The sequence below is a fragment of the Ornithodoros turicata genome, chromosome 7, assembly GCF_037126465.1.
Source record: "Ornithodoros turicata isolate Travis chromosome 7, ASM3712646v1, whole genome shotgun sequence".
Classification (NCBI taxonomy): Eukaryota; Metazoa; Arthropoda; class Arachnida; order Ixodida; family Argasidae; genus Ornithodoros; species Ornithodoros turicata.
The window spans coordinates 29,686,378-29,698,390 of record NC_088207.1 but is presented as its reverse complement, the minus strand read 5'-3'; the positions used below and the strand labels follow the sequence as shown (position 1 = coordinate 29,698,390).

General features: G+C 44.9%; 1 protein-coding gene and 1 long non-coding RNA gene across 2 annotated transcripts in view; one reads left to right on the top strand and one right to left on the bottom strand.

The window, feature by feature from the left end:
• LOC135400763 (cell adhesion molecule Dscam1-like) overlaps nucleotides 1–9,979 on the bottom strand; it is an 85,962-nt gene extending 75,983 nt beyond the window's left edge. The window contains exon 1 of the mRNA XM_064632663.1: nucleotides 9,654–9,979. Within this exon, the coding sequence (XP_064488733.1) occupies nucleotides 9,654–9,723 (70 nt within the window). The 5' untranslated portion in view covers nucleotides 9,724–9,979. The remainder of the gene's footprint in view (nucleotides 1–9,653) is intronic.
• The window catches only part of LOC135400771 (uncharacterized), a 155,038-nt gene that overhangs the window by 447 nt on the left and 142,578 nt on the right, over nucleotides 1–12,013 (top strand). The gene's annotated exons all lie outside the window — the stretch shown is intronic.

The following is a 12,013-nucleotide window of genomic DNA, read 5'->3' as shown; positions in this document are numbered from 1 at the left end:
GTATCGAACGACGCAGAAGACATCGGAAGCGGATGGGTGTATATTTGGATGTAATCGAATTCTTGTCGTTGCGAGGCGACGTAATAGTCAATTGCAAAGCACACAAGAACTTGCGGTGAAACGTATACCAGCGGGATTTTCGGGTCAACTGAAAACAGACAGGAGGATTCGTCAAGCTGGCATAATATCGAAGCCAGTTTTCGTTTTCGTTTATTTTCTGTACAGACGCCTTGACGCCACTACACCGAAAACAAGCGCCATGAAGATTTCTAACGGTGGAATGCTACACAAAATTCAGAGTGAGGTTGATTTCTGTGACTTAGGTTCGCATAGATTTCAGTAAATGTGTGAAAGGAATATCAGTTCGGTTTGCAAGATGTGAGGTTTACTGGTCTGTACAAAGACGTACTTTTTGCACCAATAGGCAGGTGAACATTATGTGATTTCAGAATTTGAAATCCCTTATCCATTCCAAAACTTCGTTTTTCAAGCACCTGACCAAGGTTCGAGCTCTAATATTTTATTTTGGGCAAATCTGTAACTTTTAACGTCATCATTTCGGAAGAAAAAAAGGTGTGCAAATTTGCACAGATTGTATTTCATGCCACTTTCAAACATAGTATATTCGACGGGACAAACCAGAACACGATTTCTGCACATTTGAGGAAGAACAAAGCTTCACAGCCCATAAACACCTTTTGGTTCCATCAACGAGAAATAGCTGAAGCGAGCTCCATACCAATATGACACAAACATACACCAATCCACCAACGGCCAAGAAATAATGAACTTCAAACGACTTCGGAAAAGCGTGCTGATGGCAGGACTCAGAGTTATCTGAGTGTCAACATAGTAGTTCTTGCACTACAAACTTGCGTGTCCTGTGATACAGTTTTCTGTAACTGCTCTCAGTGGTTCCACAAAGCCATGACACTGAAAGCAGCACAGTAGTAGCTGAAGCCAATGCCTATTTGCATACTTCGATTACAGAATGGCAGTTGAAGAAAAGCCCCACTGCTGGTTCCATTCATGAAATGCAATTCTTTCGCCACAACGAGGTCTGCCCTGTAAGAACACCGTCACGAGGGCTTATTTAAAAAGTGTACGCTGTGCCGACTATTGGTGTGCTGTTGTCATACAGTTGTAATGTATTTACCACGGCATGGATAGAAATGTATGGGGGAGCGTTAACTGCGGCAGGTGTCAGAAAGATCACACCAGGTTTCCAGAATTAAGAGTTCTGAGTTGAGTGCGTGTTGGGCACGTGATCCCTATGTTTGGTGTATCGCTAAGAAAATCCTGTCGCCGATGGTTGGAATCTTGTGCAGCCTAAAGCAAATACCGCTGCAGTACTGGCATGCAGTGATGATGTATCTAGTGCTCTGGTGTCATTGCATGCTAAAGACTAGATGCACCAAAGTGGTTGCCAGCATACTAGGCCTGACCTGCTAGAGCCTTTAGTACGTCCTGCACTGATCATTGTCAGGTGTGTCGTCCTTAGTCTCCTCACAATAGGCGAAAGGTGTGATGCTCTAGCGAAGGTGGGGGGGGGGGGGGGGGGGAGGTCAGGCCTGGTCAAGCTATGCTTTAGTAGCTTTCTGTCTGTACCTCCCTCCAAACCCTTGGTAACAAAAAATAAACATTATTCTTCAAAAAATTTAACAGTCTGAACTTGCATATCTGACCTCCAACTACGATTGTGAAGGATGGGCTTGTGACAGTTGCAATGGTTGCTGTTCTCAATCTGTTACCACTGTATTCTGGCTCTGCCCTCAGGGTTACCTCGAGCCAAGCATGCTTGAGGGGGGCCCTCTCCTATTCTTTCTGTCATGCAATTGTCATCGTTGTACGATCTGATTGTCTTCTCTTAACCTATATAGCCCTTTTTCCATGTCCCACAAACTCAAACAACATCTCACAAACGGCAACAGCAATATCGCTACAGTCGTCCACTCGGGATACTCAAGGACTGAAATTCCAGTATCTCAGGAAAACGCCAATGTGCTGGAACCAGGACTGGAACATGGGCCCTCCTATTTCAAGAACGCTACAGATTACCTTGGTCTGGGTCCTGGAGTCAGCACTTTGGCTGTTGCCCTAAAGTTATTTTATTTATCTGTAGTTTCTTGGGCATTGGAGGCTAATGTGTTTGTGTCATCCCTGTATGTAGGTCATCGTGGCTAATTGCCATTACTCAAGGGCTCTCGTTACTCTCGGTGGAAGGTGATATAGTGTGCCCTTGAGTGGAAGGAATGGCAAGGGATGGCACTACAGTAAAGTGGTTCAAGAATCAAAGGGAGGACCCCTCTGAGCGCACTAGGCTCTAGGGACCCGGAGGGCTAACTGAGAATACGACTGACTGAGCTCGAAACGTAAGAAAAATGTCAGATGGAGAACTTGTGGAATTTGGTGTGTCGGCATAGGTTCTTTATGTAACCCCGGCATGCGAAGAGAACCTGCCTCAAAGACTTGTCTCCATACACGCACTGTGTGCTCAAACACACTTCTAGACTAACGATGACAGTGCAACCTCAATAACGTTAACTCGCTGGCAGCCAAATGAATGAGAGGCGTACTCTTAAAATGGCTTCTTTTAAAAAGCACAGTTTGATGTAACTATAGTATTAATGAATGTGTATCATAAAACAACGGACATATTTGTTATAGTAACAAATTGCAGAGGCCGAACAGGCGCAACATGCCCAATGCCCAAGTAAAGATATGAAAGATAGGGCTTTTGTGTTTGCGTTTAGTTGCTCGTTTAGCCTGTGCAGTCGATGTCACTATCCAAAATGCTGCCCTTCCACAGCTTTTACGTGTGTGTTGGAATGTGAGCGTGCATGGAAGGAAATGTCAGAAAGAATGGGCCGGAGTGAATGTATGTATGTTTGTGTCTACACAGACGAGGCCTCCGTACGTTGACGCATTCTTTGTCGCGATTCTGACAGCTAGTTTGCATGACAAATATGTGAGACAAAATACTTCAGTGAGTCACAGTCGATTGGGGGGAACCATGGATGACGTGCTAACACGACGTGTACAATGCGTGTAGTCTGCCATCACGTTTTCTGAATGCAAGAGAGATGGGTCTGGATGTCGTGTTGGAAACGGTTGAAACGTATATGTCAGAATACAGGAAGTTGAAATGCAACAAAATTTTGATGTATTACGCAACTCGCACAAGTATGCCGCAGATTTATTGTGCTGTATTTTAAGCTAAGTAAGCGAGCAAGGAACAAATGACTACAGTGAATGGCGACACTCCTGCATACGTTTGTTAAATGGACATACAACAACAAACCTAAAATACTGAAATTTAATTTAATTTCAAATGGGGAGACATGGAAAGCAGGAACACATCAGTGTAGAAATTAAAGGGGAATGTGCATTTTCTCTCTCTTATGATGCTCTGTATAGGCCTCCATACATTGTGTACTCATACATACAACGTATATTTTTTACTGAGATGACAACATTCCTTGAGATTGAGGAAGTCTTACTGCAATCTCAAGGAATGTCATCATCTCCAGGTTGTCACCAGGTCGCTTGCATCCTACTTCTAGCTTCATACATGTTTATATTTTTATGCGTCGTTACATTCTTCTACACACAGCAGAACTGGTGCTGTTCTGCTCATTTTAACATAAACATGTAGAAATCTCTACACATAATTGTTGTAACAAAACTGGAAACAATTTTCTTGGCATCATGGGAGTTGTCAAACACGGCTGAGCCCACTAGGGAACAGTACATTGACACCTCAAAGAAAAGATCATTTGGACAGACTGTATTAGTAAAAGGAAGTTTCTATTTTGAAATCAAACCATAGAAGACAAGAAAGTAGTAGGACATATACCTAGATGAATACACAGTTATGGGGGCAAATGGCTCGGTCCATTTGGAAGTTTGTGTTGCTGCCATGCCAAATCATGGAATGCATAAACTTCCCTTCCTTCACATTACCTAAATGTGTGTAGCTCTTAGCTTATCGGTCACCAGAAGGTTCTTGATCTGGATCACGTATGAAGTACATATGTTCACCTGCCTTTTTGAGTACTCTCTTATCTGTGTAGACGTGTAGCTATTTTTAACATTGACGTATGCAACTCCAACTTTGAAGCAACATTTTGCAACGTTACAGCTCTTGTAGTCATGGTACACAGAGTGCATATCTACAGGTGCCAAAGCAGTATTGCTTACACTTCGCGTAAGGATATTTGCACCAGAGCTAGCACTGAGTAGTATTTCTGATCAGCCTGCACATGTCTGGTACACGATAAATTGATACACTGACCTTCTGAAATATCTTTTTTAATAAGTTTTACCGCTTCTCCAAGAGTTGCTCCCAGTATGTTAGCTGAACTTAAAATATATCTTCAGCAAAGCAAAGGATATAACAGGAGCAAGCAGGCTTAGCTGGTGTTGGCTGGACGACGGTAACGTTACCTTGGATTTGAGGGAAACGAATACATGGGACGAGAAGAGCACACGACCAAGCCAGTCTTACCGTCGAAATATAGAAGGGATCAATATCGAAATATCAAACATCGAAAGGGATGCACGTATGCCCATGGCAGAAAATACAAATTTCTAATTCAATTATCATAGAAGTCAGTCGCTGTTTTGTTCATTTAGCGAGCAGAAATGTTCGCACTTTTGCGCCTCTCTAAATATCCATCATGCAGCCAATTAGTTCCATGATAGAAAAGCAACATCATGCAGGACGCCGTAGCTCGTCGATATGCGGCATGTATTCCTCGTACTATACCGAAAACGGATTATCACGGGCAACAATCGAGCCTCATAATACAGTTCTCTTGAACTCCACGTCAGGACCTCCGCACTTAATTACGTAATTTGCTCTCGCAACGCTCCAAAGAGGGCCGCCAACGCCTCTGATGTGCCGTTTTGAGCCGCTACATATTGAGCCGTTTTGTAGATTGGCACGTCGGCCTAATGTTGGCATGGATGAACAACTGAGGACCGAGTATCGCTCCCTCTTGTTGTTCATGTTCATGTTTTGTTTATTTGATTATGCGGACAGACAACGATCGAAAAGTAACATTTCGCAATTCTTCAGTCGAACAGCGGGGGAATATGGCTATGTATAGAAATATCACGCATTTATGAAAATGCCAGAAATGGTACGCAGTTACACGGACAAAAAGGAAACAGGATTGTCAACAGAAAAGCAGTCTCTACAGTACGTGACGGGAGGATCTCGATATTCCCGGTTGCGAAATCCCCGTTGTCGAATAATTCACGTTCTGAAACAAGGAAAATCAACTACAATGCTCGATTGCTTCGTAAGACGATATGCCGTATTTAAAAACACGTCACTATTTAACCGCTCAAATTCACGAATTATCCATGTCTGTCAAAGTCGTTTTAGCGAACGAAAGCCACATTTTAGCAGCCGTAAGCTTTAGGAGGGTGGACAGCACAGCACGTTAATTAATTTATTATTAGGTTAGTCCAAGTTCGGTGGTTGCGTTTGTGTGTCCAGGTTCGCTGTTGGCAGTTTCCCGTGTGTGACTGTTCATTTTATAGTCAGATAACATTTATTTACAGTCACGGAGATACGGAGATTTCGATCACTTTATTTTGAGGTACACCCGGTTCCTGTGAAGCAAACGATCTCCTGTGAAAACAAAAGTGCTATATTTCTGACTTCTGTGAGACAGAATTTCATAATTGCCAGAATCAGCCAGAAAAAGAATCAGCCTATGCCGCGACAAAGTACAACAACCAACAAATGACCGGCTTCGGTGGCACATTTTTCTCCAAAAAGGTGTCCACTGAAGGGGGGGGGGGATATATATACATTTATTTATTTATTGAATGGATCCACTGAAGGGCCCAAAAGGGGTAGTACCCATTTTATTGCCGACAGCGCCCTGCTTTACAATAATACAAACTGCAATTCCGAAGCAACACGAATAACGTCTTTTCTTCATTTTGAATCAGCTGCCATAAAAACTCCTAATTTACAAACGACGCTGCCATTGGCACGTAAGGGTAATGCGGGCCTTCCCTCCAGGCAGGGTTTATCGGGCGCAGTTGAGAGCACGGTTTCATCCGGTTTTGAAGGTCAGATTGTCAACGCGGAGTATGTAAATATTCCCAGTTTACTATCTCCGTCGTCTCACGGCTGACAGCGTCGATTGGGCCGGGTTTTAGAATGGCGGCCACCACTGGACCACTGCCAAAACGCGGGGGCTCTGGGCATGAATCGTTGCAGACAGTCACGAGGCCTTGGTAGATTTTTAGACGTGAGCCAAAAGCAGGATGTATACAACCGAATAGCGCGTTCCGGCGTGCAATGTAAATTCCACGAGGTGCACTAGAAGAGTGACTCGTACTTGACGATTCTCTTTTGTGAAAGTGGCCAATATCGCCTCGAGAACCGACAGAGCCTCCCCCTCGCGACAACACCAATAGTGAGGATAGTCCCGACGTTTTCGTGTGGTTACGCTGCGGTACCGAACAGAACCACACCACGCTTTCAGTACCGTAATTACAACAGGAAAAAGTACATCGAACTCCATGCACTCGGAACGCTTCTCGCGTTCTCTCATCCTCACTATTTGGGCGATCGACGCGACACCTACAGCTTGTTCTCGAGGCCAACTCAACTCAATTAAATTCAATTAATGTTGGAGGTGAACAGTAACTGATAATTAGCTATGAAATCTCATTTTCCGCTGATTTATAGAGTTGTCACGTTGACTAGGCAAACTGCAAGAAGATCAGTTTGTTGATCTCGATATGATGCTGAGAATGATGATGATGATGATAGGAGTAATAATAACAACAATAATAAAAAGAAGGTACGGGAGTCGTAGTGTGAAATCCGCTATCCCCTTATGTCACCTCATCGCAGGAATACACTGTTGTTCCTTTGAACTAGTTAGACAGTGTGCCTTTCCGATACGACATGTAAGAGGGACTTAGGAGGGTCAAAAAAAGAAAAGTAGAAAAGGTCACAGGCATGGTCTTTCACTAGTTGGTTTGCTGAGTAGCGTAAAATGACGAAGCTGCTTCTTTATGGCACAGTTTCAATGACCCTTCTGGAAGGGGGGGACAAGATGAGGCATAATTCGACTGCGATAATTCTACCTGTTCCTGGCCTCTTTTGATATGCGCATGAACCTAATCAGAGAGGAAGGGACTATGGTGACTGTAGAAGGAACGACAATGGCGTGAAGGTGGACAGGTAACGAACTGGGGAAGACCAGCAGCATAGCTGACAAATGACCATTGTGCCTGTTTCGGCAGGGTTGCGACTTGCAAGCTCGAGTACTTGAAGCTCATTCACTGCAAAGGGAATGCGGGACGTACGCGGTCCTCCTGGCTTCAGCGTGATGTGACTCTAAGCCGTCCTCAAGGTCGATACGATAATAGCCAATTTCTCCTCGTTGTCCTCGCAAATCTGCTGACAGGTGTTTAAGCTGTGGCTCACAATGGTGTCACTAGTTTAGAAGGGCGAAAATCTAGTGGTCCCAAGCGTGTATTGCACCACGTTTACTGCGAATCCGACTTCGTAAAGACACCAGGGAATCTCAGTAGATCAAACATGTTCACGATAAGCCAATCACACCATTCCTTTAAGTGTCGAGATGGCGTGCCCAGACTCATGCTTTTACATTATGAAGTGGTGGTGGTGGTTGGTGGTGGCCTTTGAAGTTGTTCCCATAAAACTACGGAGCTCGAATTTCACATCTACCTCCATCGTATCACTCTCATATAGTAGTACTTACTATTGAGGAAAGCTTGCAGATGTCGACGCCTCACTGACAAACTGGGATGTAAAACAGCTAAACTTGATGATCCTCCTCTACGAGAACGTAAAAGAATCACATTTCACACAGTGCGTGTATTTTCTTTTCGGTTTTCAGCACGGGGTTAGGTTATCAATTTTAATAGGACGCTCGCCTCAAACAAGCCCAAATATTTACGGCCGTGGAAAGCTCTCATTCATGAGAATCCCGCTCGGAGTGCGTGCTAATCATTAGTCTAATCTCCTGCTAACCAGTTGTCGTTTTTGTCCCCCAGTCTCCGGTTTTTAAGTTACGGATCTATACCGCCAGCTCGCTTGTTACCTCTCTATCCTCTCGTAATCTCTAGTTAGAGCACGGTCCCTTGGTGAAGGCGTGGGTCTTCGAGAAACACTTCCATGTCATGAAACACACTTTTGAAACATATCCGTCCACCGTCGCCACTTTCCGTTTCGCTCTACAATGAAATCCCTCTAACAAATCGCGGTTTTTGCTGAAACCACCGCGGAACATCTCTATATACCGGTAGGAGTTGTCGTTTTATGTATATATATACACACTGATATAATAGGCAACGGAGAAACCAATTTGTTATATAGCCCATTAATGACCCACATCATAAAATGTAAATGTAATGCCCTTAGGAGGCTTGGGGTATTTAAATAAATAAATCATAGCCCATTTGATGATGATGATGATTGGAGTTTTAGTGGCACATCGACAACAAAGGTCATAATGCGCCAACACTGTGATTAAGAAGAGACTAGTTGAAAACAGGTACGATGTTTAATAAATGCAGAGAAATAGTATATAAAATGCCAGTGTAAAACTACCTTAGGTTTACAATTAAATTAAAAACTCTACTGAAAGGGATGATAGCCTCATTACCAAGCAGTAGCGCTGGGTGAAGATGTAAAAAAATATGAATAAAACTCTTTAAAATTATGTTTGAAGTTTGTGTCACGCGATGTGGTGGTACCTGCACCTCCCCCACAACGGGCGAGATCGTTCGCATGAAATCATGTCGTAGTCACTTTGTTTCCACCGCGCTTTTCCCTGGAAGAGTGAACGTGACAGCCTCAGCTTCCTCCATCCCGAAGCGGAGGCTGCAGGGCATATCGACCATTTCACCGCCGGGATGCTGATTCGAAGCTTCCGTGTTATGCACTCAGAAATGGACGCGATTCCAGAGTGACAGTGCGAGTCTGAGACAAAGTTGCTGTCGCAATAAATAACCCAAGTTGCGTAACAAGCACCATTTCTAGGAAGTACAGTCATCTGGAAGATGGCCTTGGCGCACAATGGCGTGAACTTGCGGCAATTAAGAAGGCCTCTACATAGCATCAGGACGAATTCATTGCAGTGCAAGGCCACTCCCTCCGAAAATTGCTTTGTTTTGTCATACTGGGGAAGATGAGCTGTTTTACTCATCGTTTCCCCTTCAAGGGCTATCTTTGGAAGCTGCATCTTTGGACGAGGTTCACCGGAACCGCCACTGTGTCACAGATAGCTAGCTAAATCCACTGAAGAACTGTCTGTACACATGGAAGGAGTAGTATGGATGTAGTAAGCTGCCACTTATCACGTGCGGAGGTGACTTTTTCTTTTTTTTGTTTTTGTTTTATAGCGAAGTCTTTCCTACGGGGTACTTACCAGTGACGAGAAACAACTAGCAGGTGGTTGCAATGCCACATGGCTTTCTCCCTCACCCATTTCCCGTAACCTTTCCCCCTCTCTGTGTGCGGTCATGTTACATTTAATGTAACATTTCGTACACATAGTTTATGTAATATCTGCACCCCGCTTAGGCGATACGTTGCTCGGAACGGAAAGTGACCGCTGTAAAGAAGATGCAATTCTTTTAGGATTTCTTACCATCAGCGTAAGCCTGCTTTGTGATGAGGATGAGCGACAGCGCAGCGACGAATGCGGTCGCCGCCGACATTGCGCGGAACTCCGCTGCTCAGTGGGACCGCGGCATCATCACCACCACCGCTGACCGTGGTTCCATCGCGGAAGAGGATATCCGTTCCCACAAGACGACGAGACAAACACAGGCGTGGAGTGCACAGGTCACACAAGAAGCATTCCTTCCTCGGTTGCACGCTCACACGGCGGAAAAAAATACGAGGCACCACGCTCACCGAGGAGAAGCCGGGGATGTTGTTGTCCACCGCATGGCTGATCCTGCTGTGGAGCGCTCGCCGGAGAAGCGCCGCCGACAGCGCGAGCCAGCGTGTGACGCGGGCGCCACCACGTGGATGGAGATATCGTCTATGGGGGGGAACTCTTATGGGAGGGTGGTTACATGGGGGTGTATTTTCCTTTTTTTTTTTGTCGGGGATACAGAGTGAGTGTTTTGTTCTACGGGGGAAGGGGTGGGGGGGAGGGGTGAGCGTATTGGGGGAATCCTAGAGTTGCTACGATTAGCTATGAGGAAGTAAAGATATGTGTTGCTGGTCAAGCTGTGTCCGGAGCTCTTAAGCGGGGATGATGATGATTATAATGTTTCAGGTTTTTATGGCGCATCAGCTACTCAGGCCATAATGTCCCGAAATGGTGGTGGAAAATGTAATTGTGGTAAATTATAAGTAACTGATTGAATAACCAGTAATTTGGGTCGTGCTGTATAGAGTGGGAGGTTCGAATCCTCTCACCGGCTGCTTGTCTGAGGTTTTCTCTGGGTTTTCCGTCTGAATTTTTTGACGGATGTGTTCAAGTTCCCCCTGAAGTCGTCCCAGGATTCGTACTAGCACCCCTTCTTTCTGTTGTCCTCCCCCCATCTGTCCACCGCTCATAGCGACAGAGCACAGAATAAAACAAAAACAGTGATGTATGGAATACTGCTTTGGGTATACGAGCAGAAAGGTGATTGCTGTCAACTTCACCGCATAACATGCTCCGCGCAAAGCATTGCGCCGAATGATACCAGTTACCACTTCTGATTTGGGCAAGTCGCGCGGCTTACACGTTTTTATAACACTTATCACACATACGAATTGCTACAAAAAAGCGTACGACTCCCATTTCCAACAAATCCTGAAAGGGTACGATGTCATTCTCAGTGAGTCTTGATTCTGTTTCTAGTGTGTACCACTATACAGGGTGTCCCACCGAAAGAGGGCCAGGGGCTAAAAAAAAACGGAGTGCTTTACACAAATGCAACCAACTGTACGTGCTTGGCAGTTGTGTGGTCTATCCAAAATTTTTTTTTCATCGCCCCTTGTCAATTAATTAGCGGTAATTAATTTTCCAACTTTTTAATCATCGGTTTTAGCTCTCAGATGTCAATGAGGAGGTTGTAGTAGATGTCGAAAGAGACACAACTGAAGTGGTTCGAGGTCGCTATGGCTTGTGGTTTCGTTTTTTCCCGAGCTTAAAAGTCCGGCAATCCGGCACCAGCGCGCGACGATTCAGCGCCCTCCGGCATACATTGACCTTGATATTAGCGCTTGGAGACCATCCTTGGGCCACTTCACACAAGAGGAAGATATTTCACCTGTTTCACGGCACGCCTATCAGAGTGCACTGCAATCGTCGCACGCGGGCGCCGAATTATGGGAAGCGCTCTGTGGTGCGCGCGGCTTCAGAAACTAATTTTTAAACCCGGGAAAAAACTAAACCACAAGCCATAGCAACCTCGAACCACTTCAGTTGCGTCTTTTTCGACATGTATTACAACTTCCTCATTGACATCTGAGAGCTAAAACCGATAATTAAAAAGTTGGAAAATTAATTACCGCTAATTAATTGACAAGGGGCGATGAAAAATATATTTTTGGATAGACCATACAACAGCCAAGCACGTACAGTTGGTTCCATCTGTGTAGATCACTCTGTTTTTTCATTAGCCCATGGCCCATTTTCGGTGGGACCCCCTATAGACATATCGGCGCGTATTATCCGGAACAACACTCAATAAGCGAAACAGGGAACTTAAAACGCATGCAACCTAAGTTTAATTTTTGCCTGTTGCCTCAATGCACACCAGGTGTCTACGGGATATATTATGTACCGTCACGGAATCGGTCGTGTTGCGTGACGCAGAACTGACCCTAATGAAGTTGCGTCCTGCCTTCATTCACTGTCTATGGCGATCACGCACTAGTCATCAAGACGAGCACCGATTGGTCGCGGTTCCGCGCCACAGACAGAAGACGATTTCGTCAACCGTTCACCGGGTGTTTTGACGACAATGAACCCTCATTATTTTGCTGGTCAGCGTTCAGGATGCG